We start from the raw sequence: 25965 nt of genomic DNA on the forward strand, positions 1-25965 counted from the left end.
TGCATCCTCGAAGAAAATTTACTGTTTTTCAAGAAGATTGGCCTGGGAGAGGGTTGATTCTGATCGTTCAACAGTCTAAAGACGCGTCCAGAAAAACCCCTGGTAGTTTGTCGTACCTCTCTCCATCTATGGGTTAGTCAAGGTGTATTCAATTTTGCAGCCGTATGCTTCATCCTCTTCTGTCCAGGCTACTTCGATAGTGGCCGTCTCAAGTACTTCCGTAATTCAACGAGGTAGTGTGATTGGTTGAGACTGCCGCAGCAAATTAATACACACATGGCAGCCCACCTTATTAGCAGACTTTGCCACAGAGTGCATGTTCTCGTAAAAAAACAGCGGCCGAATACATTTCAGGGCCCTTTACGTCGTCCGGTCTAGCCGTTCGCGCTGGGCCAATATAGTAGGCTATGTATTCGGAACCATCCCGGCATTTATCGAAAATTGTTCTATCCGTATCCACAGCAGCAATTTGGTGTTCAGGGCGTTCCCTAGGCGGAGTGTAAACCACGAATAGCCTAGAATCTGAGGGATCACCACCCTCAGTGTGAAGGTGTGCTATCAGAGGTTGGCGGTTTTCCGGTCCTCGAAAATCAACTTGACTTGTCATAGCTGAGAACTAACAAGTTTGAGGGTAGAAAAATGCACGATCATAAGAAGGATGAAGGCCTAAACCCGCGGGGCACGTGGCGGAGCCCATGGCGCTGAGCTGCATTGATGCGGTTTGGCCCCTGCTTTCTCAACCGGTATGTCCTGTGTATGGTTTCAGGCAGGGCTCATGAGACTTTTGCGATTCGGTGGCAGGTTGTTCTCAGGGTGGTGCCTGCCTGGAGCGAAATTGTGGAAGGCGCGAGGCCCCTCCGTATCTTTCCTCCGAGCCAAGGGCCAGAGTGGATGACAATAAAATTTGACTTTCTGTGACGTATGAGACATCAGGATAGGCTGTTAAGTTATATCTTTATGTCCTTATTGTAGGGTGAGTCCTTACAGGCTACGGTATTCGACAGTCTCATTTTGTGTGGCAGCCTCTGTGGTCTTGCCAGATTTGCATGCCTCAATGGGAGTTGCGAAGAGCTCTCAAAATGTGCTGTAGTCAAAGGATGGCAGCGCACATGTATCATTGTCTTTGCCCAGGTCTTCACCTCTTCCAGTTCATTTATTGAAGCATTACATTACTCTTATCATGTCATAAGTGCACCTCTCAGACTTGATCGCCAAAGACCAACGCTCACAACACCTCTAACGGCGCATGACTGACAAACCACGTCCCGTTGTTCGTGTCAATCGTAGCATTGGTCTGCACAGTCTTTCCACCCTTCAGACTTCCGCTTTCCACCACACCTCCACCGACAGGTCGCTGCAGCTTGTTTGCGCCCGCCTTCACCGTGAAGTTCGCGATCGGGATCTCCCAACCATTACGCTCAACGACCGTCGGTAAACCGAAAAAGTTTGCTACGACTTCTTCGCCGCTAATGTGTAGCTCGTAGTATCCACGGTAGTACAAGTCCTGCCATTGAAGTTCGTCGTTGGAGTTCTGGAGAATAGAGGAGTAGTTGTTGGCTGTAGCGAGTGAGATGTTGGCGCCGTAGGGGCAAGGAGATGTCACAGCCGTGCCTGCGAACTCAACGCCAATGGAGCCCTCGCCAGTCTCTTTATTGTAAGGCTTCTCATCCAGCCAGACGAGGTCTGAGACCCACGATGCGTGGCTGTCACCAGCAAGGAAGATGTTGTTACCGATGTTGTTGCTGTATAGATGACTCAACGTACGGTTCTTGTTAGACATGTAGCCATCCCAGGCATCGTAGTCGAGCGGATTAGCGTCGCCATAGGCGGCAGACTCATTCAGGCGGCTGAAAACTATCTGAGAGCCGATGATACGCCACGTTGCGCCCCGAGACGCCGACTCAGAGAGCTGCGAGTAGAACCAGTTTTCCTGGCGTGAACCCATGAGCGAGCGGCCTCCATCATTAGAGATGTCATGTACGTAATCTGTATTCCAGTACAAGTCGGTAATCGAACGGTCGTAGTTGCGCGTGTCTAGCATAACAAGATCAAGCAGCTTTCCGATCTTGAAATTGCGCCAAATACGAAGGTTGTCATCCATTTCCACCTGGCGGATCGGCATCCACTCGAAGTAAGCGCGAACGGCGTTCATCTTGCGCTGGTCAACGGAAACACCACCGTCCTTGACGAAGGATGACTCGGTGTTGTTGAGTTCGGAAGAGCCGTCTCGGTACACGTTATCAGCTACCTCATGGTCATCCCAGACAGGGATCCAAGGAAACTGTTGATGGCTAGCAACGAGATCAAGGTCGGTGCGGTACGTGGCGAGACGCTTTCTGTAGTCGTAAAGGGAGAAGATCTCCTTGTCCGGCTGTGGCACACGGCCAATGCTCTGGCCCCAGCCGTAATCGCCATTCTTGTACTCGTAGATGTAGTCGCCAAGATGTACAACGTAATCAACCGAGTCCTTACGCACGGGATTGCCGTAGGCATTGAAGAAACCGAAGGGGTAGTTTGAGCACGAGTAGATTGCTATGCCAACCTTGGTCACGTCATCGTCGGCATTGGGCGTAGTCTTAGTCCTGCCGATGGGGCTTTTGTTGTGGGAGTTGCACACGTTAAACTGGTAGTAGTAGTTTGTGTAGGCCTCGAGGTTCTTAGCTTCGACCTGATTTGGCATTAGCACGCTCCGATGTTTGATGTGGTTTCTCGTACCTTGACCGTGTAGTCGACATCGGAAGATGTGTAGACCTTGCCGCCATCTACAACGTCTTGGAGGTGCTTGTCCTTGGCAACCTTGTATTCTACGCATACTGGTGCCTTCGAGACGCGGACAAACTTTTCGTTATCGTGATCGTACAGCTGGACGAAGCCCGAGACGGTAACGTTGGACCTGTCGTTGTCGCTCGTAGGACTAACACGGGTCCAAAGGATAACGCTGTCCGGGTAGGGATCACCAGAAGCAACTCCATGGGTAAAATTCAATTGAGAGGGGTTCCAAGAGGTCTTGTAGTCGTTGCGCTTGACAACCTTGTTGATTGAAATGCCCAGCGAAGGGTGGTGCTCCGAAGGCGAGCGGTAGTTGATGTTTTTCGTCCAGCTTGCGCCGACGGCAGCCACGGCGAGCGAGCTTGCGAGCAATTGAAGCTTCATCTTGACAGTTGACTGGCGAGAGGCACAAATTCAACAGCTTGCAGAACTGGTGGGCTGCCCGGCCTTCGGGCCCTTTTGTACCTCGAGAACCCAGAGCGTCTTTTGCGAGCTCCCGCAGCTTCCAGAGCTCAGCATCCTTGCCTCTCCCCATGCCAGCGTCGTCATAGCCTGCAGGAACCGTCCCGTAAACTCTCAACTGTCCCAATCGCGAGAGCAGACCGGAGCATGCCCCGGTGAAGGTTGCAACGACCCGGTCGTTGGGGCTTCCGCGGCGCGGTGATGGGCCATGTTTGCGCGTGGGTGGTGCAGATCGAGCCATCATCAGCCGGATCATCGCAATCTTGATTCGCAGAATCGAAGCGTTTGCCGGTGGTGCTTCCGCGGTGCGTGCTCCAACGGCCTGATGCGATTGGCCGTCGTGGCTGCCGTCTTTGGTGGGGTCGAAGCTTGGTCGAGCTTATTTGCGCCGTCCCTCAGGATGGGAAGGTGCGAGCCCACATCAGATGGCGAGCCTTAGCGCAAGTGAAAAGCTCAATTCGCTCTGTCCAAGTCCATCTTCTCTTGTGTACCATAGCTGCCGTAGGACCACGCGTCCAAAATCTAGGCTCTCGTAATCGGTCCTACAAGCTCTCCGGAACCGACACTCCAAATTCCCTTCTACCTAATTCCATCCCGGGCGATTTATCTTTGCGAAAGACTAAAAACGACAATTGTGCCGTGATCGTCTGACAACCATAGAGTATTATCGAGGTTCAAGTTTGACCAGCACGTGCAATGGCACGCATGAAAACACTGCTCTTGAATACAGTCACAAGATGATCAAGGGTAATCAGCCTCGTGCTGTTGTCTCTCGCGGGGGGCTAGTACGGAAACAAACTTCCTGAAGATATCAAATGGACGAAGTGACGTTGGAAGCGAGCCAGGAACCGCTGAACAGCTTAGTCCTTACAGCTGAAGCTATTCTAGAAATTGCTGCCAACACGACCACCACCTTGTGCTGCACCCTTCACAATGATAACGACTCGGGCGACAGCTTGGATCGGAGCGCTTGTGCGTACAAACGCCTAAGACACTGAAGATGGTGTTCGCTTCTTTACCGGCTAAGCAGCCTTTGACTTCAAAAAGGCTCTCACCACCTTGTTATAATTAATCCCGTCATTCGAAAGACTCAATGTCACGAGACCAGAGGTTCAGAAGGGCGGACATTATATAGGGAACAATTAACGTCAATAGAGCATGGGACTACACACGCGATGTGGATGGGTACTTCTTCAAACTGCTGTTGGTGCTCGCGCCAAAGTGAAAGACCATCGCTTCTCTCGATGAGTTACACTGCATTGTTGCCCGATGAAAGACTTTTGGTTTTCTCGTGAGCCAATGCAATGCGGCGATGGATTGCATCGTTAGGAAAGTCCAGTTTGTGTGGTGTTGGCTCAAGCCAAGCAGGCCCGAACGCGGGGCGCGGCGGGGTAGCTTGCAGTTTCCAAACCGGCACTACCGGTACTATGACGCCACTAGCAAGCAAACTTCACCCCTCCTCATCTTGTAATAAAGTACGACACTCCCACCCAATTAAAGAACAACATTTACCGCAGTTCCACAACCACTTTCCACACCAGGTACTACCAAACGCGATTACCAGCAACAATGTCCGACTCGCGCATTCCCACGTCGACCTCGGTCAGCGAATCCGCCGTCATCGAAGCGCCCTTCAGCGCCGTCTGGCACCTTATCAAGCTGCAGGACTTCTCCAAGTTCTGGAGCAAGCTCGAGAAGAGCGAGGTCGTGAAGAGCTCCTCGCCCGAGACCGATGTCATCAAGTGGACCTTCAAGGATGGCACTGAGCTGGACGTGAAGCAGGAGGAACACTCGGTACGCTTGTCATCAGTTGCTCTTTTCAATTTTAGACCACAAGTTACTAACGACATGGAAACAGAGCATCGACCACTTCATCACCTACTCGGTCATCTCGAGCCAGCCCGCGCTGAGCTACACCAGCGTCGTGAGCACCATCCGCGCGTACCCTGTCACCTCCGGCAAGCACGAGGGACAAACCTTCATCACCTGGACAGGCAACTTCTCTAGCGACGCCGATGCCGGTAAGTTGACTCTCCGAAACATCGACAAGCAAATCTAACGAGTCAAAAGGCGTGATCGAGGACGCAAAGTTCAAGCGCCGCGAAGCTCTCGCTGACCTCGCCAAAGCCGCCGCTAAATAGAGAACTTGACAAAGCGCAAGTGGGTGAGTTGACTCCCACCATATCGTGTATCAGACTATGGGCTCATACAAGGATTGGGCTAGGACGAATATACTGTGGAGTGTAGTAGATGAAACGGAAACGATATGGCACGAGCACCCAAACAGAGGTGCGGAAACATGATCGGATTGGGATACTCATGGTATAACATGGCAGCTGTATGATACGACTTTTTGTGATGAGCTGATGCACATCGTAATATGAATGACTAGGTGTTGGCAGTACAAAACACACCTTTCGCCGCCACTGGTCATCGTGTGAAGAGAATTTGACTCTTACATAAATACTTGTCTTGGGCACAAAGTGCCTAAAAAAGTCCGGTCTCAGAATGGCGCCAAGTAGACCGTCCTTCGATCCAATTCCCACCCAGACCCGTGCGACGCACAAAGGGGTATCTACCACGTGCCCAAACGCCACGACCCTGAGCCATGCCGTGCAGTCAAAAGGTATATGGCTCGGCAGAAATCAGACAGGCAAGAAATACACAACAAGAATCCCAACTTCCGAATCGGATAAACATACGACGATTATCAAACACCGCTCCAGTTCATGTCCCCACCAGGCTGCTGTTGTTGACCCTGCTGCTGCATCGCAGCTCTCGCTTGTGCCTGTCGCATCATCATCATCTGCTGCATTTGTTGCTGATTCATCCCTTGCATGTTGCCCATGTTCATCCCCTGCATGCCTTGCATGCCTTGCATGCCCATATTACCCTGGTTCATTGCCTGTACGTTTGCCATGTTCAAGCCGTTCATGTTACCCATATTGCCCATGTTGTTAACATTGAAACCCGCCGGCATATTATTCATGTTCATCTGTCCACCCTGCTGCATCGCCTGCTGTCTCATTTGCATGATTTGGTTCTGTCGCTGTTGTTGAGCTCGCTGCTGCTGGAGCATTTGCTGGTATTGTTGCATTTGAACCGAGGCTTGTGGGTTGCCGCCACCTTGCATGTTAATGTGATTGGGCATGCCTTGCATGTTCATCTGGCCGGACTGAGTCATTGCCTGTTGCTGCTGTTGCTGCTGCTGTTGCTGCTGCTGTTGCTGCTGCTGCTGCTGCTGCTGCTGTTGTTGTTGTTGTTGTTGTACCTGAGCTTCCCTCTGCCTGATGGCTGCTTCCATTTGGTTCATTTGTACCAGATGCTGATGGGGCACGTTTTGACCAAAGGTCTGTAAGAGCTGCTGCTTGCGTGTAGTGTATTGCTGGCGTAGTTGCTGCAGGTTCAGATTAGCAAGCTGCGTTTGGCCAGCATTGGGAGTTCCAGCCTGGGGCATCCCCTGGGGTGACATGTTCGCTGCCATACGCTGCTGCTGTTGCTGCTGCAATTGCTGATAGAATCTTGACGCCAGCACTTGTCTGTATTGCTGAGGGTTCTGACCTTGAGGGACACCGTTTGCCTGGATATGCATGTTGGCTCGTTGGAAAGCCGCCTGTTGAAATTGCTGATGGTTGCTGGGAGATATATTTGCCTGCTGCATGCCTTGAGCGCGCAGCTGGTTCTGTACGTTTTGAGTCTGAAGAAATTGCATTTGTTCGGGAGTCATGTTCTGACCGGGCTGAGGGGTGTGCATCATGATTGGCGTAGCTCCTGGCACAGGCATATTCGGGCTTCCCTGGTTGTTCATCCGAGGCGTGGGTGTAGAAGAAATGTTTCGGGCTGGCATAGAAGGGTTCATAACTGGGGTTCCTTGCAGGATTTGTGGCGTTCCAGTACGACTCAAGTTCTGGTGCTGCTGCTGACTGACAGTACGCGCCATCGCGTTGGGATGATGAGATATAGCCGAAGGTGGTCGAGCAGGACTACCGGCCGCGTGGTTTGACGATGTAGCAACCATTGGCGTGCCACCCATTGGATGCGTGGCATGGACTTGGTTCAGAGGTGAGGCTGCAGCGGCCATGGGCGTTTGCTGGCGGACAACGGGAGAAGAAAATTGTGGCTGGGTTGCGGATAGTGGCTGCGACACCTGAGCATTCGCATTGGCCATCTGTATCGCGAGTGCTTGTTGCTGCTGCTGCTGCTGCTGCTGCTGTTGCTGCTGTCGTGCCATAGCTTCCTGTTTCTTCTGCAGCATAGCGGAGGCAGCATTCTGCTGCTCAGCTTGATGGCTGGCTTCCAGCTCACGGCGTTTAGCCACTTCCGCCGCGTCTTGCTGAGCCTGTCTCTTGACCTGGGCTTGTCGTGCCTCCTCTTCCTTCTTCCTCCGCTCAGCTTCCTCATGGTTAGTCTTGATAGCCGCCAGGGTCTTGAAGCGTGAGAAGGTCTGCTGATTGGCGCCCGCACGAACAGCATGCTGGCTCTCGTCTCCGCCTGCCGCTGCCGTGGTGTTGCTGGCTTGATGCTCGTCGCCTGCAAGCATGTAGCGCTGCATATCGGCAGCCTCAGCTTCGTCCGCGGCCAACTCGGCGGTGGTCCGTTTGCGTGTTTTCCGTGCCGGGGGCGAATGCTGGTTATTCGGGTGAGTATTGGCCTCCATGAGCGCAAGAGTGTCTCCGAAGCTCTTCGTTGGTTCCAGATACAGCTTCGGACAGGTCTCGCTGAGAACGGCCGATTCAAATTCATGGAGGTTGTTCTCATCCAAAATCATTTTCTGTCGTTTAGGACTCCGGCCCGGCGCTAGGGCACTAGGTGTGGGCGGGACAGCTGTTAGGGGGGTAGGCGGGTTGCCAGCGGCGCGCGCAGCCGCCTGGTTTCGGCGCAGGGTGGCTACATCTGGAAGCGGCGTATTGGCAAGCTGTGTGAGATCGGCGAGGTGAGACTGAGGTGTTGGGAACAGCACGGCGGTAGTGATCTTAGCCTTGTTGCCCTGCTTCTGCGACGCTGGCTGGCCAGGTGCCGGCATGTTCTCCTTGTCCACGTCCTTGTCCGCTTTCGCGTCGGCGCCGGGATTCTGTACGTCTGCGGGCTCAACTTTAGCGTTGGCCTTCAAAGCGGGATGCATAGCGTGCGGGGAAGGGGTGATGAAATTGTTGTTGTTGTGAATAGAGAAGGGGTCTGCGCCCGATCCCTCGGCGGAGCTGTTTGTGTCCTCCTTGGGCTTGATGCCCGAACTGCGGAAATTGTGCACCTCAACAATGAGGCAGCTGTCGTAGAACTGGACTCCCATGGCATGGAGATCTTCAAGCATGTTGTGCGGCACCGTCTTATGGCGGACATGGTCGAGGAGCTCGCGCATGGGGGAGGCGTACGAAAGCGTCTCTTGGGAGTCGTTGAGGCGGAAGTGGCTTTGGTAGAGATAGATGCGCAGCGAGGGCGGGCGACCATTGAACTTGGCGAGGATGTCCTCGGGGCGGGTGACATGGCGTTTGGTGTCCTCCTTGGGCGCGCCGTTCTCCATGCTTGCCTTTGCGACGACTCGGGGCCGCTGTGTTTCGCGGCGCTGGCGGAGCGCCTGCGAAGGGCGGGCGGCGGCGACTGTGGTCGACATGGCGCCGAGGGCGAGGATGAGGTGACGAGTGTTGCCAACGGGCAACGCGCTGGCAGGGACGTGCGGGAGTGAGCAGCGCGCGCGAGGCTAGAGCGGTGACGATGGCGCGAAGCGGAGGAACAAATGTGGGGTGCCGGCGCGACAGGATGGAGGCGTCTCGGACGCTCCTGCCGTGACTTGGAGGCAGGCGACGCAGTGAACTACAAGGTACGGACGCCGGTGGTCAATGGCTGGCGCAGCTGTGGACGCGCGAGGATGCTGGCGGCCTCTGCATGGTGCTGGGATATGCTGGGATGCTTGCGCAGAGCACTTGGACGGCCCTCGCGGCCAACGGTCGCGTCTCCCTCACAGTCTGCCCAGGCGCCTTGGCGGTCACGTGGGCGCTCTGCCACCTGGGCATCCGGCCTTGCTTCTCGCTTGAACTCCGGCATCCCGACTGTGTACAGCAGCATCCGGAGATCGTCCGCTTGCATGCGATGTGACTCCAGTCCCCAGGGGGCTGTAGCCTGCCAGTGGACGGTACCCCGCAGGCTGCTGTGCATCCGCCCTGCGTGCTCCCCCACAGGCAGCCAGCCATCATTACGCCATGCAAATAATGGCGCGTCGAGGGAGGAGTTACAAGTACCTCTGGAAGCCCGGAAGCTTGTCGTCTCGCTCCTCAGCCTGGCTATCTAAACATGTCACTGTCCTCTGTCCTCTTCCTGCTTCTTGCGGGAGCGCAGTCGAGTCTGTCACAAAATGCACCCTACATGGCTAGCACACCAGCGACAGCCTCTCAAACAAGCTCTGGCCCTTCGCCACTTGTCACTCAAGTCCAAGTCTCAGTCGATGGTACGTGCAGCACCACTATAGCAGGCCCATACTCAGATCTATTTCCACACATGAATCCTACCTACCTGGCCCAAACCTGTCGACTCAATTGTCATCCTTGTCTTCAGCCTCTACAGGACTCATCTAATTCATTGGCATCATCGACTGTCGATATTGAGTTCCGAACTGGTATGACATGTACTGATTGATCTAGATCTTTGGGATCTATACGTGGGCCCAGTCTCGACGTTTTCCATCAATACTACCGTCCAGCCAACTCCCATCCCGTCAAGTTCCTTGATTCCTCCACCTCCGTTGTATTACCCCTCGTTCCCTACGGGACAGCAGGTGCCGCTCCAAGTGAAGAACGAGAGCTGGAAGTTTCCTAAGAATTTCTGGTATGGCGTCGCTGGTGCCGCGTATCAAATTGAAGGTGCAGCCAAAGCAGAGGGCCGAGCCCCTAGCATATGGGACGTTCTGTCTCACCGAGTTCCGAACTATGTGGTCACTAACGAGACTGGGGACGTTGCAAACAACAACTACTATCAGTACAAAGAAGGTACGTTTGGACTGCAGTGCCTGAACAACGATTGAGTACTCTGGGTTTCCCTACAAGGAGCAATGCAGTGCCAAATCCATTAGCCTGGTACCGTAGCGCCATGATGGGGCCTTTCCAAATGTAGAGTACATCCACTAATCGTTTCCGAAGATATTGCACGCATAGCAGCCCTTGGACTAAACACGTACTCTTTCTCACTCTCCTGGAGCCGCATTCTACCTTTTGGCTCCGGGCCCATCAACGAACAAGCGCTGGCCCACTACGACGATGTAATCGACACTTGTATTGAATACGGCGTTATACCTCAGGCCACGCTATACCATTGGGACCTTCCTCTCGTCTTACAGAATACCTATGGTGGTTGGCTTAGTCCGGACATTGTCGAAGATTTCACCAACTACGCACGCATCGTCTTCGAACGATATCACACCAAGGTACACCATTGGTTCACAATCAATGAGCCAATCGTCTTCTGCGGGTTTTATCCTCTCCCAAAGAACTACTTCAAGCAGACTATCATTCCAGATGTTCGCCAAAAGTTCTATTGCGGACACCATGCTCTCCTTGCACACGCTGCGGCGTACCACGTGGGCAAGTCTTTGAACTCGTCACTGAGCATCTCGCTGAAGCACAATGGCGGGTATAAGATCCAGCGGACGAACAGCTCTGAAGACGCTCTTGCTGTGGATAGGGCCTGGGACTTTCAAGAAGGCTGGTTTTCTGATCCTGTTTTTCTAGGTGGCGACTACCCACGCTACTTGAAAGAGTACGTTGAGACGTTCCTAGACCCTTTCACGGACGAACAGAAAGCCCAGATCAACGGAACAGCCGACATCTACGCACATGATGCGTACACCAGTGATTTCATCTTCGCGCCGGATAGCGGAATATCGGCTTGCACGAAGAACGAGAGCCATCCATTGTTTCCGTCCTGCTACAATTCGACCAAGACGTATGCAAACGGTTACTGGCTCGTCGGTCCTGCCGCTGACCCTGGGTCGCCTTGGTTAAACAAAGCTACAGATTGGGTGCCGGCATTCTTGCACTACATGCAAAAAAGGTGGAACCCGCAGGTAAGCACGTCCTAGTCCTTGAGGGATTGAGGCATGGCTTGATTGAAAGTTGCCACTCGCATGACCGGTTCTTGCTCACAATTTGTAGGGCGGCATCGCTATAACAGAATTCGGCATAGCCGAACCTTACGAAGCCCTTCGAAAAGACCTGCCATCCATCGTCACGGATCCTCTCCGCTCTGCCTACTATCGTGACTACCTTGAGGCTATCTTGATAGCCATTTCTGAAGGTGTGAATGTTGTAGGTACCCTAGCCTGGAGCATCTACGATAACTTTGAATGGTCCCAGGGTTATTCTGTCAAATTTGGCATTCAGGCATGTTTTTCACCGAAAGCCAAAAATACGACCTTGCTGACAACGATAGTATGTCAATCTCACCACCCAAGAGCGCTTCTTCAAAGCTAGTGCTTTTGAATACGTCAACGCTTTCAACGTCTACTTGGAGAAATGATTGGCAAAGAATCGGGACTACATGGCGACGACACAGCCTTAACTAGCTAGGTATATGCACCGGTACACGATCTAATCAAGTGGCTAAAGCGCACACTCGTTAATGGTGTCCGATACATGGCAAGATAATTTGTAGACACTAGCGGGCGTGTCTTATACATGCTACGCTTGAGCTGGATTATACGACTTGTTCTTGGCTCACACCTCACATGTCCTACGTTCATCCTGTGATTTCTTAATCTTGCCTAGCCCACTGTAAGAGCTTCTCTCCGCATTCTTCACCAGCTCTTCGACCACTTCACCCATTCCACGCCTCTGCCTCCGTCATCGCCGTCGCCGTGGCGACTGATGGAATAACATCCACATATCTGTATCGCTAGACTGGCGTGCTGGAGTGATAGGAACAGAGGATGCTAGATGCTATCAAATCTCAGGCGAAAACAAAAGAAAGCGTCGTACTTGTGTCATCCTGCAGCCGCTAAGTATTTTCCTTGAAATATGATGGACTTCCACAGATATGTGAGAAAGTGTCAAACCTCTTATCGAAATCTTGTGAATGCGAAATTCTGCACTGCGGCATGCTTTTCGACCAGGCGGAAGACCCGCTGCGGTGAATTCACTTCCCGGAGGATTCCATCACAGGCCTGGTGACACATTGTGTCCACTTTGAGCGAGTTACCAAAATCTTTCTCTAGTGATACGCAACTCATCAAACGCTCATGCCGGCTTTGGTCGAAATGCAGGCTCTTCCGTCTTCAACTGCCGCCATCTCTTTCTCGAATTACTTTTCTTGGCCACCTCTCGCCAGTGGGTTTTCATGTGCATTGCGGAATCTCATCCAAAACCCGTTTGACCTCCCATACCTTCAAGCTACCATAGGTGCAGAAACCTTCAACCACATCCGCAACAAATATACATGTAAGGGCTACTATCAGAACCAGCATCGCAGCCTCGAGCAGCAGGAATATCCAGATCACTATGATGGGAAAATGCGGCATAGCCAACTCATCAATGCCGTCGTCTATGTCTTCGTCCCAAGCACTTAGCGATGCCACGGTGGTGGATGACGATGCCCTGGAAATCGATTTCGACGACAAGGGCGACAGTTCAAGCGGAGAGTATGTGGAGAGAGACGACTCGGATGCTGAGTGGTATAAGGCAGATGAGACGGCGCGTGGGGGTATCCGAATGTGAGGCTGCAGACTTTGATTGGGTATGGCGGCGGTGTACTTTTGATGTATCCGGGTCGCTTTGGGCAAGCTATCGGTGGAGGCGCTGGAGCTTTTGATGTGCGAAGTCTCGGTCCACGGTAATGCGCGGTAGCACTGGCATATGCATCGGGGCGGTGCGAGGGTCCGATCGGTTGGAGCAGATTCGAACACGTCTGCTAGAGCATAATCTTGTTCTTGATGTCGTGCCGTGCCGTACTCTGCCATCTTGAGTATACAGCTTGGTCCGAAACGCATGTTGTTGCAGGTGATGTCCGCTAATTATGCGAGGATTGCTCGCCGTTTCTCATCCTGAGGGATTGTCTCGGTGATTTCCGCTATCACGAAGCTGTCACAAGGTTTGCTGGCCTCTTATAGAAGTTGGGCGAACCCCCAAAGTTCGACCCAGACTTTGAAGCCCCAGCCCCGCGTTCTCCCCGCATTCCACGACATCACCTGTCGCTTCGCCACGCCGGTCTTACCATTCGGCGCTCATAACCTTTTGGTAGGGCCGCTCGTATGCTGGACATTGCAGATGCACCAAATTGTTAGGGGTGTGGTTGGGGGACTAGCCTCACAGTTGATGAAGTCGTTCCGCGGTGCAGGCACAAACGAACATCAAATTGCATAGCCAACAAAGTGCACTAGTTTGAAATCGCAGCAGGATTCGCTGTGGATGTTTCTAAACTCTCACGGTAGCTTTGCCGTGGTAAAAGGTCCGATGACCAATGAAAGTGAGTTGATTTGTTATGCGATATCATCGTGATCGAAATCCTACCAGAGGTGTTGGTGAAGGCGCCAAGAAGGTGCTCGTCTAGCTCGGCGCATCGTCATAGAGATTGCTCCTGATGAGTCGAATGGAATATGTACATTTAAAGTTGGTTTCATTCACTCCCAAATGCATCACATCTTGTTGAAAACACTGGTTCCGGTGAGGGTGTCTTCTGTGTCTTCCCTCCGTCTCATCTCCACCTCTAGGTCTTCATCATCATCGCGCAGACTCTCTAACAACACGCTGGCTTCAGCCTCGGCTCCGGCCATCAAATCGAAGCTCTCGCCGCTTTCACTACCATTCTTCTCAAACACGTCTACGCCGCCATCGTACCAGCGTGCCTGCTCGCCAACCCAGTCAACGCCACCTGTATGGCGTTGCCGCCTCACAACCTCCCTCTCTTCAAGCGGGAATGTGGCGAGTTCGGCCTTGGGTGGTAAGATGGTGCGGCGGTGCCAGGCGCCAAGGAACATGCCGTCGGGGTCGACTTCGTTGCGGACGCGGAGATAGTCGCCCAGATCGTCGCCGTAGGCCTTTGACAAGTAATTGTGATCCACGGATTGGAAGTTCTTTGCCCAGTGTGGGCGGCCATCGTATTCCTTCATGAGATGCTCGAAGGCTTGATAATAGCGCTCGCGACAAGGCGGGTCTTGGTTGTAGGGACGGTAGAGCGTAGCATTGAGATATAGGGATGGCTCGTCGGGACAAGATGTATCGAGGAAAGGGCGAGGATGTCGGCCAACGGTGTTGGCTACGCGAACTTCGATGGGAGAATGAACATAAAGGCCTTCGGGACTGAAGGGGATAGCGGAGCCGTGCTCGTCGCCGTGGAGCCATTTGGTCAAGCGGGTCAGGGCTTCGGGGCCCTTTGAGAGCGGGATGCTCCATTCGTTGACGAATTGCGAGTATAGACAGTTCATGAGCAGGCCAGTGCGCTGTTCTTCGACGGCGCGGATGGTGGCGCCATCCTTGAAGCCGTACTGCATGCCGAAGACGAACCACTCGACCCAGGGCAAGAAGCGGGGCACATATTGGGAGATCCAGAGGAGAATGTGGTATGTATGGAAGCCGACGCTGCCGCCGTACCAGTTGTAGGCGGGCTTCAGGTGGGGCTTGTCCGTCTTGTTCGCCTTCCACACGATAGCACGCTTCATGTAGGGAAGCCACCAGACACGCACGAACTCGTGCGAGGTCCACAGATCCTTGTCCCAGAGCGAGAGGACGTGGTCGATGGGCAGAATGGTCTGGGCCCACTCAATGTCGCTGTGGTCGGACAGCTCGTACTCCATCTCGACGATGATGCCCAGAGCGCCGAGGGAGACGAGGGCGGCGCGGAACAGGTCGGGCGACTGCGAGGCCGAGCACTTGACGGCCTGGCCGTTGGAGAGCACGATGCGCAGGCTGCGGACGTAGTCGGACAGCAGGCCGTGCTTCATGGAGCTGCCGTGGGTGGCGGTGCCGACGGCGCCGGCCAGCGACTGCACGTCGATGGAGCCCAGCGAGGGCATCGTCAGGCCATGCTCGCGCGCAGCCAGGTTCAGGGCATGCATGCGGATGCCGGCCTGCACCGTGATGGTCTTGCGCTCCTGGTCCACGTCCAGGACGCTGGCCAGGTCGTCGAGGTTGACCATCCAGGCCGAGGTGCACGTCAGGTCCGAGGGCGAGTGGCCGCAGCCGACCGTCACGACGCGGCGGCGCATGCGGCGGGCGAGCGTCACGATCTTCTGCACCTCGGCGACGCTCTGGGGGCGCAGGTACAGCTCCGGGCGCGCGTGGAAGGTGCGCGCCCAGGTGTGGTGGATGTGCGCCTGCGACGCGCGGAAGGGCACGTCGGGGTCGAGGCGGCCGAGCTCGACGAGGAAATTGGGCGGCATGCTGAGCGCGGCCAGCGGCGGGGGCGCCATGGGAGCGGCGCGCAGGGACGAGCCGGGCAGCGGCGAGGCAGGTGCTGCTGGCGGTGCAGGTGCGGGTGCGGGTGCGGGTGCGGGTGTCGTTGTGCTGGAGCAGCCGCAGCGCCAGTGTATGACGCTGCGAGTGCCCCGCGAGCCGCCCGCCGCATCACGAAGTCACGGGCACCCGGCACCTGACCCTCGCCGGCACCCGTCCACGTCGCACCCGTCCCGTCCCGCGCCGCCACCCGCTCGCTCCCCGACGTCTGCCACGCTTGCGTTCTTTGGGCGGACATGGCACAAGCTTGTGTTTCTCAGGTCGCCAGAGGCGCCTGGCTTGGAATGAGTGTCGTTACAATACATGCCCCAGCTGCAGACGCTCGCTCGTGCTCATCGCTACATAGACGTCCTCAGACCCAGGTCGGCCCGGAACGCGCGGGCTCAAACATCAAATGCAACGAGATCCACCACGGTCCACCCAAGCCGGCCCCGTGCTCTACCACAGCCAGATGTCGTCAGCGTCCTTTACGAGTTTGCTCTTCTTGTTCTTCTCGCTGGCTTCGCGCTTCTTCCACAGCCAGATGTCGTCCGAGTCCTTCTCCAGCTTTGCGGCCTCGCGCTTCTTCCACAGCCAGATGTCGTCGGAATCCTTTGCGAGCTTGGCGCGCTTGATAGTCGCTTCCTGTCCCCGTCTCCATAGCCAAACATCGTCAGAATCGTCGGCTCGCTTCCACAGCCACACGTCATCAGAATCCTTCTCAAGCTGGGCAGCTTCACGCTTCTTCCACAGCCAGATGTCGTCCGAGTCCTTCTCGAGCTGAGCCCGAGCAGCAACATCCGCAGCCTCAGGCTCTAGTCTTATCAACGTGCTGCGTTAGACCTTTCATGCTGTAGACTCACTTGGCTCCGCAACCGGAGAGGCGCTAGCAATCGCAAGCAGGGGCATAACAAAGGCAAGCTGTTTGAACTGCATCTTGGACAACAAAGGAGGTGATGGCTGGGACAGAGGAGAAGAGTCGGTTGATGTTATCAGCGCAAGAGTTAGGCTTGGGGTGTCCTCGTGGATATTGAAATAGTCATGGGTGGCCCTCAATAACCGAAACAACCAGACCAAGTTGTTGACAATTTACAACCCCGCATCTGAAGGATCAAGATACGGTGTGCCTGTGGCGAGACGAAGAACCATGCGCGATGGCTATTTCTTCTTACCTGCCTCAGTCAGCGTAGCTCGACGTCAGACCATCCTCTGGAACCAAGTGAGGGACACTCCGCCAGACAGTGATTTGTTGTTAACGATCCAGGATGAGGACTCGTACGGTAATGAAGCATGAACGACATAAGCGCAGAGCTTGATAAGCTCCAACTAATGCGACTCTAGCTTAGCCCAATTGCCCGATGGAGCAATTCCGCATCGACATCATCATTCTCTAGCCATCATAGGCAGGCCCCGCATACACATTACAAGACCAGCTCGACAAACATCACTCCGACACGCGGCCTCCCCGCTCCACCTGTATCGCGTTGTCAGCGCAATGATGTCGAGGTTGCAGATCCGGGTTGCCTGAAGCATTTTTTTAGGAAGGTTGCTCGGTTGTTGTCGGTTTCAGCAGGACATTTCAAGTATTATCGAGGAGCCTGCGGGGCAATCAAGCGTATGCTTACTTACTCTTGGCTTTCTTGTTTCTTCGAAAGGGAACCACCCGGCCAATCCCCGCAATCAGGCCACTTGCTGTGTCGCACTTTTTATGTTGCTTCTGTAGTTTCCCAAGTCTCACCATTTACTCCTGTCCTTGTTCAATTCCTGAGAGACTTCTGCCATGCCGTTATTAGAGAAGGATACCAGACCAGTGTACTCGCCCATCCATGACGACCAGTCTTCTGACTCTGCAAGGGAGTCAGATGAGCTCCTCCATGACGGTTATCCCACAGCACGTCCTCGTAGGACTTCGCGCAAAAGACAAGCTCTGATCCTCGTAACTGGCCTTGTTGCTCTACTCGCGTATTCACTTGTCATCACTACCGCCACTTCACTCTGGTGGAAGAGACAACGGATTCACGGCGCAAACGTGATCGATAGTAAGCTTCCCACACATCAGTCTCCCAAAGCATGCTTACCATAGCTCGTAGCTCCGATTCGTAAATATGTCGAGTACGAGCCGACCTACTTCAAGATGACAGAGACATCAAAAGACTATGGTCTAGTCGGACAGCCGAGCGAGGAACTCGACCGGAAGTGGAGCAGCATCATGCAGTACTTCTACGCGGAAATACCGAAGGAGTACATGGAGAAACTTGGACGCACTCAAGAGGGCATTCGATTGCCCAACGGGAACTACCTGGCCAACTACGCTTTCATCCATCAACTTCATTGTTTGGTGTGTTCCATGCCCTCCCTCTTTCATGACTCGGTGACAAGCTAACGCAAGTTCCAGAAACGTCTATACCAGTCGTATTTTCCCGATTATTATTGGCCTGATATGACAGAGGAAGAGACAGAGCTACAGCATGAGCATAGCCGTAAGTGACTCATGCTAAGTTACCCTCAAAGCGCTCCTGTCCCTGTGACTGACGCTCTGCGTAGTACACTGCCTGCAAATGCTCGTCGAGCAAGTGATGTGCAAGGCAGATGAGACACCTCTCACCATGTATTGGTTCAACGAAAGCATCCTCCCCGGCGGCAACCGGACTATTGCACACGAGTGCGTCAACTGGGATCGGCTCTTGGAAGGAATGGAGAAGAATAAGGTCGATCCTTTCACACCTGGCTTGCTTGTACATCCAAAATTCGGTCCCGTCCTGCCAAATGGCAGACAGACACAATTGGACAACAGGATCGGGTATGTCAAGCACGCTACCCCTCTAGATAGAACCCAGTGGCCGTAGAAGGATCACTAGGGGCATTTGAGGGCAGGATCAGATGAAGATAAAGAGACCTGGAATGTGGGTCTAGGTCGAACCTGCACGGCTCATACGTACGAGAGAATTTGGAAGCTTAGCTTGCTTATCTATATCAAGGATTTCTGTGGCTTGGTCTAGCATACAACAGGTATGGCCTATGATAAATCCTTCGCGCCAACAACCCAGATTGCGGTATACCCTGGACGGCAATGTGAATCATGTGTCCAAAGCTGAGACGAGACTGCACGAGTGGCAATCTGGCCTACGTCAGCTTGCAACATGACGTTGAAATGCTGCTGGGTACGATTCACTAACCAGTGATATGGTTGATCGTCTGTCAACGTATACTTCCGTCCGGGCCCCCTGTTCTAGACTGTCTTTGCATGTTCATCTACACGTGCAATCTCCACTTCACAGGCCCTGATCTTGTTCCGTCGTTTTCGGGTCTACAACGCAGTCATTTTGGCTGGAAGAGAGTGTAATGAAAACTAGCAGTACACGGATTATACGCCTCACATTGACATAGAGTATGTTCAGCGAGATTTCTCTACTTTGTAACACGAAATTATCTTGAAAAGCTGTTCTAGTGATACCATTATCACACAACGAAGATGTTGCCTTGATAAGCCCTAAATAACGATGTTAGAGCGCGGTGAGACTGGAACTTGTTTGGGAAAGTGCGCGTTGTGAGCTACGGGGTAAACCCTCAGAAGCACTTCGTGCAGTTCTATGTAGTTGTTCCAATTGGTGATTGTGATGCATTTCGGCACTAATATTGGTTTCTTGCCAGGTTTGCATCGCATCAACATGCAGCGGTGATTTGAGATGGGGAAGCTTTCAAGTCATTGGAACTAAATCAAAGGCTGTTTCATGCTGACTTGTGGTTACCGGAAAGTCTGCTGCAGAGCCTACGGTGGAGTAGTGGTCATTAACCCGGGGCCTGTGAGGGGATCTCCATGGTATGAGCAAAGATATCCGCAGCTTGCACACACTACTTCGCTAGAGAACAAATATACTTCCTGCTTCCCCGTAAGATATATGTATTCGATCGATATACTCATTGGATATGGAGCGTAGCTTTTTGGCCTTTGCCAAGTTTCTGCCAATTAAGATACGGCAGATTTTCGCAATTGCCCCTCGCCATGGCAAAAAGTAACCATCAATCACGCGATGGTCCGTGGAGACACATTGCAGCTCCGATTCCTTAGTGTGTCGTGTTTGCGGCGCGGTGACTGGAACGGGTCGCAGAACGCGACTGTGATCTCCAGTTCTTGGACCTCGCCACTAAGATCTTGCGGTCGGGGCGGAGTTTGTGCTCGCATTGGCAACGCATCACAATGGCCAACACAAGAATGAATGTCTGTCTGTACAGCCCTAGATGGCGAGGTAGGCTCATCACTGGTGGTAGCCACCAGACGGCTTCCAATAAAGTCCTTCAAGGACGTGAGTAATGATCCGGTGCATGCAGTAGGCGGCTCCTGTGTTGAGGCGGTTTCTGGAGATTGATAACAGGGGAACGACCTCGAACTCTGGTCAGGTGGCGCAAGTAGAGAAACGACATAGCCGTAGGGAAAGACTAACGCGTCTCGCCGTTTGAAGAGTAATGGACTGGAGCTCTCATGCCTTACTGGTATCGGTGCCACAGGCTGCGGTGTGTGCTCGGTAGAATTGGCACGCTCACGGCGCCTTGATGCCACCAACGGGTGCTTTAATTGAGCAGATGCAGCTCTCGGTCGCCGTAGAGGAAAGTAGTCATTGGGCGAGCTAGCTTCGTCTTCAGTACCATCAAACAGTTTGGCCACCGGATTGCGACTTCGCACCAGCTTTGACTTGCTGCTCTCCTTCGCGCGCAGGCCTATCGCTAGATCCAGATCCCGTATCGAGGGTGTATGGTGTAAGAGTACGCTGTATTCATCACCACTATCCTTACGATTTGATGTTCTAGCAGCTGAGATAGGGCTGTCCGATTCGTCCGTCACTACATGGCTGCGGATTGTTGAACGCTTTATGAGTGCCAAGTCGGCATTCGTAGGAAGGATAAGGTGAGGGAGTTCTTGATCGATCCAGGGCGCCACTTCTGTAATTGGCTGACGGCTCTTTGACGTACTTGCAATTGAAACTGTGCCCTTGGAGCCCGGTGGCGTGTGAAGCCGAAGCTGCTCACTGCGCTGTGTCTCAGCCCGTAGTGGGAATGGTATAGCGGCTGGAATTGATACAATAGTGGGTTGGCTGGGTGTAACGTATGCATACCCTTCAGTTGTTATGGTTGGCGAACCTCCAGATACATATTGTGACGCACCCGGGGGTTCCTTACCCGGAGTCCATGTGAATGTAGTTGATCGGGATACCACTGGGGAGACTTTGAAGGACAATACCTTACCTGACGGTGCAGGAGCAGGGGGAGGAATAGCCGGTGCTACCTTGACGGGTACAGGAAGCATGTTGGTCGCATCGACTGAGGCAGCATTCGCTTTATTGCGTAGGTCTCGGTGGACCTTGCGCAGCCGTTTGTACTCGGAATAGTCGTCAAGTTCGGACGCCGTGGGTGACTTGGCTACTTCGTGTACAGGAACAGGGTCGCCTGGAACATGATTTAGCAATGATCAAACGTGCTGTATACGTTTTCGGCCGCTTACATCTCTCAAGATGGACATCAAAATACACATCACCAAGACGAGTCTTCTGCCCAACATGGGAGGACGATGTCCTAGGTTGATGAACTGCCCACCCAGTAACGCGATACCTGTGGTTTGGTCAGATAACATTGCAAAGTGTTGCAGCGCACTGACAGTCCCTCATATCTCACACCGGCTTTAGGTCCCCACATGCTATTGACACTGTGGCTTCGTAAAACGCGAAGCGGTTCCCTACTTCTCGGTGTAGCGGCAGTCAAACGAAATCGGCCTCGGTCGTCCTTTCCACAGCGATATGTCAAAGTTGACTCGGTTGGTGCGTCAAGCTCTCCTCCTTCCAATATCACCATTGCATATGCTCCGTATTTGTCATAACAGACTCCGCCGTCGATCGTATCGACATCGATTATGCCAGCATGGCAAGCGAAGAGGGTGTTGATCCACCATCTGGTGAGAGAGTAAGCTTGAATTAAAGAGTGAAGGGTTCCTCATGCATACGAGCCCGGGTGAAACCCCAAACTGCCACGCCGACGGGCCCTTTTCGGTGAGATCCTGTCGGGACAACTGTTTTGCCATCGCTTGAGTAAAGCCTGAAAATAATGAGTAGGTAGGCCTCGTTTGATGATGCAGGTAGTGACTGACAATTTTCGAGGTCTCCTCAATCGAGGCAATGCCCTCAAGACGCCCACCTCTGCCGTAGAGAAAAGGATGCAGATCTTCGAGACGCCCAAATTTACCTCTCCACAGGTCGATGAGATCGTCGCAGTCGTCAGCCAACCGTCCAGGCCACCTGGTAGCTATCCCTGAAATCTCCATGACCGCTCTATGTATTCCGGTAGCACGCAAATCGAGAGCGGTCACACTGGACGATGTTTTAAGAGCCTGAAAGACGTCGTGTAAAGTCAACACGTCGTCAGCTCGAAGTAACCCTGGGCCCTCCCGAGCAACGAGCGGATCGAGCTCATCACGGATCCAATGCGAGGTTTGTCGCAATCTTGGACGAGAGAGGTCGAATGCAGGAATGGTGGCGGTCGCCATCGAATCGAGATAGGAGTTGCGTGCTAACTAGAAGCGTCCCACCATCAGGTGTTTCGGAAGATCGGGGTGATGATGTTGTTGTTGTTGTCGTCGTCAGACAATGTCTTGCGTGGGTGATGGCAGACAGACCGAGATAAGTCCTCGCTATGCCCTGATGCGGTTGTGCTTCCTCAAGTTGCTGCAAAGGGAAACGACCATAAGGGAAGGAACTCGCTTGTGAAGACTGGCATTCAATTTCCAGCCGCGTCACAGCGAATCCTTGATTGTATGCTCTTGTTGATATGCTGCTCATCATCCTTCACTACATTAATGCGTAAACAGAGTAGAGACTGCAGAGCTTACTCATGTTGCCGCTTTCCGTATTGACATATCTATCCTAGCCCTTCGACGCTGCCTGAACCCCCACTCTCACTCAATTACTGTTCCCGTGCGTCGCTATTTCCTCTTTCTCTTTGGGCTCTTCAGGGCGCCAGGTGATTCCTGCTGCATTGAGGTCGCCCCGATCGTCTCCCCGCCATCACTGAATCCGTTCCACTCCTCCTCCTCCTCCTCCTCCTCCTCCTCCTCAGCGACACCAGCGTGCGAAGAGGTGTCTCCAGACACAAACTCGGCATCCCGAACAAAAGCGGCGACAAAGAAACCCATCGTACCTTCCTCGGTACCTTTCTCGCAGCGTATGCAAGCGTTGCGTACCTCTTCTTTATGTAGCCGGTCCAAGCCGATAGCTATATCTAGGTCTTCGGTTTCCAAAACGCCTCTTCGGTTCCAATCTTTCATGCCCTGCACTTGGCGATCCCTAGGTAAGATCCTCCATCCTCTCGCTCTCGCAATCTTTGATGCCAGAGCTCGAAACACGACGCCTTCGTTCTCTTGGAAATGAATGGAGCATGTAGAATAGGTTATCTTCTTTGCCTTAGGGAAACGCATCGCATGCGTAAGAATGCGAAGTTGGAATGTCGAAAGAGCGGTAAGCCTCTCAGAGAGCTGTCCTTCAAGAGGCGTCTCTTCGGGCACTACGTCATCCAAGCTGATACTGAACGTTTTGCTGCCCTGAGTTGTCTCGTGGTCTCTCTTCCGCTTCCTATTGTTCTGGCTTGTGGCGACAAGAGCACCACCGACACCTGGAACTGGCAGATGCATCTTGACCGCATCGTCCCTCCCGACGATGCCACTCCCTGAGCAACTCGGGTCAAGCAAGATCGCACCGACACGCGCAAATTCTTCTGATTCTGGGTTCGCTGCAAGGAAATCTGCTCCAGGCTTGATCAGTACGACTGAGTCCGCAGAAGCGCGCTTGACCATTTTTTCTAATGTTACTGCCCTGGCTTTGTCTCTCTCATACGCAAACACCTTCGGTCGCTTGGCGTGTGAGTTCCTCTGAGACACCATCGCAGCCAAGTGTGTCGTCTTGTTCCCTGGTGCAGCGCAGCCATCTATAGCATCTCCATCATCCGGTCCTACATCCAGTAGGTAAGCTGGAAAGCAGGAGGCCTTGTCTTGGAGTATGATGGCTCCTCTTGCGTACGCCTCAGACTTGCTAAGATCGACTTTCGGAGGGAGGGCGAGCAAATTGGGAATGTGGGGATCTTCGAAGTACATCTTCGCCGACGCAGATGCCCGCTGAATCTCTTGAATATTACTGGCCTTTTCATAGCCTGCAAAGGTTGTGGCCATTTGCTGCTCTATGCTCGTCTGGAGCGTATTCACGCGCACCCATCGCGGGTGCCTGTAGAGGCTTTTAGACAGCTCATCGCTGCCCTCCAGCTCTCCCTGTTCAACAGCCTGGCGTAGCGCGTCAACTGTTGCATATCCGCGACGTATCCGGGCTTTCGTGAACTCTGCGTTCAGCCGAGCTTTGTGTCTTAACACAGCCAGCTTGAGGACATGGTTGGCGTGGGCAGCAACGCCGCTCTTAGCGAGAAGCAAGTCATGTGTAAGGAGAAGCGCGAGCGTTGGGGTAAGCTACACGCAGTCAGTTTGCTTCGACTCGATGGCGCATGCGCACTACTCACCTTCTTCTCCTCGGCCAGCAGCCTGCACCTCTCAATGACGTCCTTGAGCACCAGCGACCATTTCGATGCTTCGCTAATCAAGGCGAAGAGTTGCGCAGGCGATGTCTTCAAGTCCTTGTTCTTGTATATCCGCGATTTGAGGGAGCCGCCGGCGTTTTCCGAGTTGGCGAGGACAGCCGCAGCTTCGTAGTAGAGCGACATTGCACGCGCAAGTTGACAGTGGGTTTTCGATTGTTGACTTTTTGGACCTCGGCAAGTGTGGGGCCAGCCAAGCCGAACCCGTCTAGGCACTCTCAGAGCCTCAACACGCGTCTTACCACGCAGCAAATGGGCAGCATGCAGATATACAGGGAAATGCACAGATTTCGTCAATGTGCTGACAGTTGTTCTTCCAGAGGCCCTCCCTTTCATCCCACTTTTTGTGTAGATCTCAGCACCGGCCTTTGCAAGGTTGCGTACCTTTTCCGTGCCACATTTCACGTCAAATCATACTGTGTCTACGTGCAGCCTTTACGCAACTGTGAGAATCTTTCAATGCTCCAACAATCAGGGGTATATCGCCTCTCCATCGTGAACCTGTACCAGTTTCGCCCGCGTTCATCCCAGTCCAAATGCACCCTACCTCATGACGGGCGGCCTAGCTTCCTTGTTCCACTGCACTCTTGAACACAACCATTCCACCGCCTCTTTCACACCCGTACCAGTCAGCGCGCTGCATGGTAAAACCCTACTGTCCCTCACATTCCCACCTTTCTCCCCCTCGAAGACCTTCCTCACGAACCCCTCCTTGATCCTCACAACCTCAACACAATCCTCTCTATCCTGCTTATTCGCAAGCACTAGTATCGGTACACCGGATGTCTCATCGTTGGACAGGATCGACTCAAGCACTAACCGACATTCATCCAGGCGACCCTGATCGTCATTGATACCGCCACCACCCATCTCAGCAAGGCTGGCGTTGCCCACATCAGAGCTGTCTATTACGAAAACGATGGCATGGCACGAGCTGTAGTAGCTTTGCCAAAGACCGCGCAGACTGTGTTGCCCGCCAACATCCCATATTTTGAGGTAGATCGGAGGGCTAGGGGGAGGGAGGGAGATCGTCGCGACGTTCTGGCCTACGGTAGGCACCGTCTTAAGGTTCGGATTCAGCGATGTGTAGGTGCCCTTAATCTGTTCGAGGAGCGTGGTTTTCCCTGCATTGTCGAGCCCGAGAAGGAGGATCGAATACTCTACGATTGTGGTAAGTTTGAGCACGCCTGGACTCGGGTACGTTGTCGTGCTGAGCGCAAACGTACCTTCTTTACTAGTCGCGTGCAGGTAGATGGACTTGAATAGGTGGTACATTGTAGCGGCGAGGTCAAGGCGCGCGCTTCACACCTGGCGCACTATAAGATTGTGTCGTCCCTTAACCGGAGATAAATGAGTATCTCCATTACCGTGCCTTGGCAGTCAATGCACGCAACTTAGTGCACGACCCACTATGCAACACCTCAACTTTGACGCGCCGCATCTCCACTAATATAGGTCTAATTAGGGCTATAATAGTAGAATTATAAGAGCCTAGAGAATGTTTATTAGGATCTAGGAACCTATTATATGGAGGAGCACCCTTTTTACCTAGTATTATAAGGGGTCTATTAAATCCAGAAGGGTAGCTAGACCTAAAGGTGTTATAAGGGGTTTCCACGTACCTAACCATAGGTTCGGACCTTACGGGTATTTAGTGATTCGAGCGTAAGGGATGGCGGTACCAAAGAGGTTGGGTGAATATCCTACA

General features: G+C 53.3%; 10 protein-coding genes across 10 annotated transcripts; 3 read left to right on the plus strand and 7 right to left on the minus strand.

The window, feature by feature from the left end:
• Window positions 1-1194: 1194 nt before the first annotated feature.
• CC84DRAFT_1127392 (uncharacterized protein) lies at window positions 1195-3591 on the minus strand. Its single transcript, XM_018175772.1, has 2 exons — window positions 2716-3591; window positions 1195-2668 (listed from the first exon to the last, which is right to left on the minus strand). The coding sequence occupies exons 1-2, from the start codon at window positions 3151-3153 to the stop codon at window positions 1226-1228; spliced, it is 1881 nt and encodes a 626-aa protein (XP_018031948.1). The 5' UTR covers window positions 3154-3591; the 3' UTR covers window positions 1195-1225.
• Window positions 3592-4573: 982 nt separating this feature from the next.
• On the plus strand, window positions 4574-5801 carry CC84DRAFT_1167774 (Bet v1-like protein). Its single transcript, XM_018179260.1, has 4 exons — window positions 4574-5025; window positions 5090-5252; window positions 5302-5395; window positions 5451-5801. Exons 1-3 carry the CDS (start codon window positions 4801-4803, stop codon window positions 5370-5372), a joined length of 459 nt encoding a protein of 152 aa, XP_018031949.1. The 5' UTR covers window positions 4574-4800; the 3' UTR covers window positions 5373-5395; window positions 5451-5801.
• Window positions 5802-6119: 318 nt separating this feature from the next.
• CC84DRAFT_1208693 (uncharacterized protein) lies at window positions 6120-8839 on the minus strand (the record flags this gene model as incomplete). The annotated part of the gene is made up of 2 exons (XM_018182173.1): window positions 6120-6136; window positions 6172-8839. The coding sequence occupies 2 exons, from the start codon at window positions 8837-8839 to the stop codon at window positions 6120-6122; spliced, it is 2685 nt and encodes an 894-aa protein (XP_018031950.1).
• Window positions 8840-9274: 435 nt separating this feature from the next.
• Window positions 9275-12103, plus strand: CC84DRAFT_1262629 (glycoside hydrolase). The gene is made up of 5 exons (XM_018185165.1): window positions 9275-9670; window positions 9864-10208; window positions 10359-11281; window positions 11370-11597; window positions 11647-12103. Exons 1-5 carry the CDS (start codon window positions 9517-9519, stop codon window positions 11731-11733), a joined length of 1737 nt encoding a protein of 578 aa, XP_018031951.1. The 5' UTR covers window positions 9275-9516; the 3' UTR covers window positions 11734-12103.
• A 148-nt stretch (window positions 12104-12251) lies between these two features.
• Window positions 12252-13532, minus strand: CC84DRAFT_202142 (uncharacterized protein). Its single transcript, XM_018185576.1, has one exon. The coding sequence runs from the start codon at window positions 13196-13198 to the stop codon at window positions 12548-12550; it is 651 nt and encodes a 216-aa protein (XP_018031952.1). The 5' UTR covers window positions 13199-13532; the 3' UTR covers window positions 12252-12547.
• A 31-nt stretch (window positions 13533-13563) lies between these two features.
• Window positions 13564-16574, minus strand: CC84DRAFT_1208696 (uncharacterized protein; the record flags this gene model as incomplete). Its single annotated transcript, XM_018182174.1, has 3 exons — window positions 13564-15710; window positions 16102-16453; window positions 16502-16574. 3 exons carry the CDS (start codon window positions 16572-16574, stop codon window positions 13844-13846), a joined length of 2292 nt encoding a protein of 763 aa, XP_018031953.1. The 3' UTR covers window positions 13564-13843.
• A 1198-nt stretch (window positions 16575-17772) lies between these two features.
• Window positions 17773-18484, plus strand: CC84DRAFT_1189874 (uncharacterized protein; the record flags this gene model as incomplete). Its single annotated transcript, XM_018181080.1, has 3 exons — window positions 17773-17976; window positions 18034-18118; window positions 18183-18484. The coding sequence occupies 3 exons, from the start codon at window positions 17773-17775 to the stop codon at window positions 18482-18484; spliced, it is 591 nt and encodes a 196-aa protein (XP_018031954.1).
• Window positions 18485-19613: 1129 nt separating this feature from the next.
• On the minus strand, window positions 19614-22170 carry CC84DRAFT_1208697 (uncharacterized protein; the record flags this gene model as incomplete). Its single annotated transcript, XM_018182175.1, has 5 exons — window positions 19614-21080; window positions 21136-21242; window positions 21289-21579; window positions 21631-21722; window positions 21775-22170. The coding sequence occupies 5 exons, from the start codon at window positions 22168-22170 to the stop codon at window positions 19663-19665; spliced, it is 2304 nt and encodes a 767-aa protein (XP_018031955.1). The 3' UTR covers window positions 19614-19662.
• Window positions 22171-22605: 435 nt separating this feature from the next.
• On the minus strand, window positions 22606-24383 carry CC84DRAFT_1208698 (S-adenosyl-L-methionine-dependent methyltransferase; the record flags this gene model as incomplete). The annotated part of the gene is made up of 2 exons (XM_018182176.1): window positions 22606-24132; window positions 24183-24383. The coding sequence occupies 2 exons, from the start codon at window positions 24381-24383 to the stop codon at window positions 22606-22608; spliced, it is 1728 nt and encodes a 575-aa protein (XP_018031956.1).
• A 172-nt stretch (window positions 24384-24555) lies between these two features.
• On the minus strand, window positions 24556-25568 carry CC84DRAFT_1127407 (ARF/SAR superfamily). Its single transcript, XM_018175773.1, has 2 exons — window positions 25484-25568; window positions 24556-25417 (listed from the first exon to the last, which is right to left on the minus strand). The coding sequence occupies exons 1-2, from the start codon at window positions 25530-25532 to the stop codon at window positions 24801-24803; spliced, it is 666 nt and encodes a 221-aa protein (XP_018031957.1). The 5' UTR covers window positions 25533-25568; the 3' UTR covers window positions 24556-24800.
• Window positions 25569-25965: the final 397 nt, after the last annotated feature.

This window comes from Paraphaeosphaeria sporulosa, assembly GCF_001642045.1.
Source record: "Paraphaeosphaeria sporulosa strain AP3s5-JAC2a unplaced genomic scaffold CC84scaffold_10, whole genome shotgun sequence".
Lineage (NCBI taxonomy): Eukaryota > Fungi > Ascomycota > Dothideomycetes > Pleosporales > Didymosphaeriaceae > Paraphaeosphaeria > Paraphaeosphaeria sporulosa.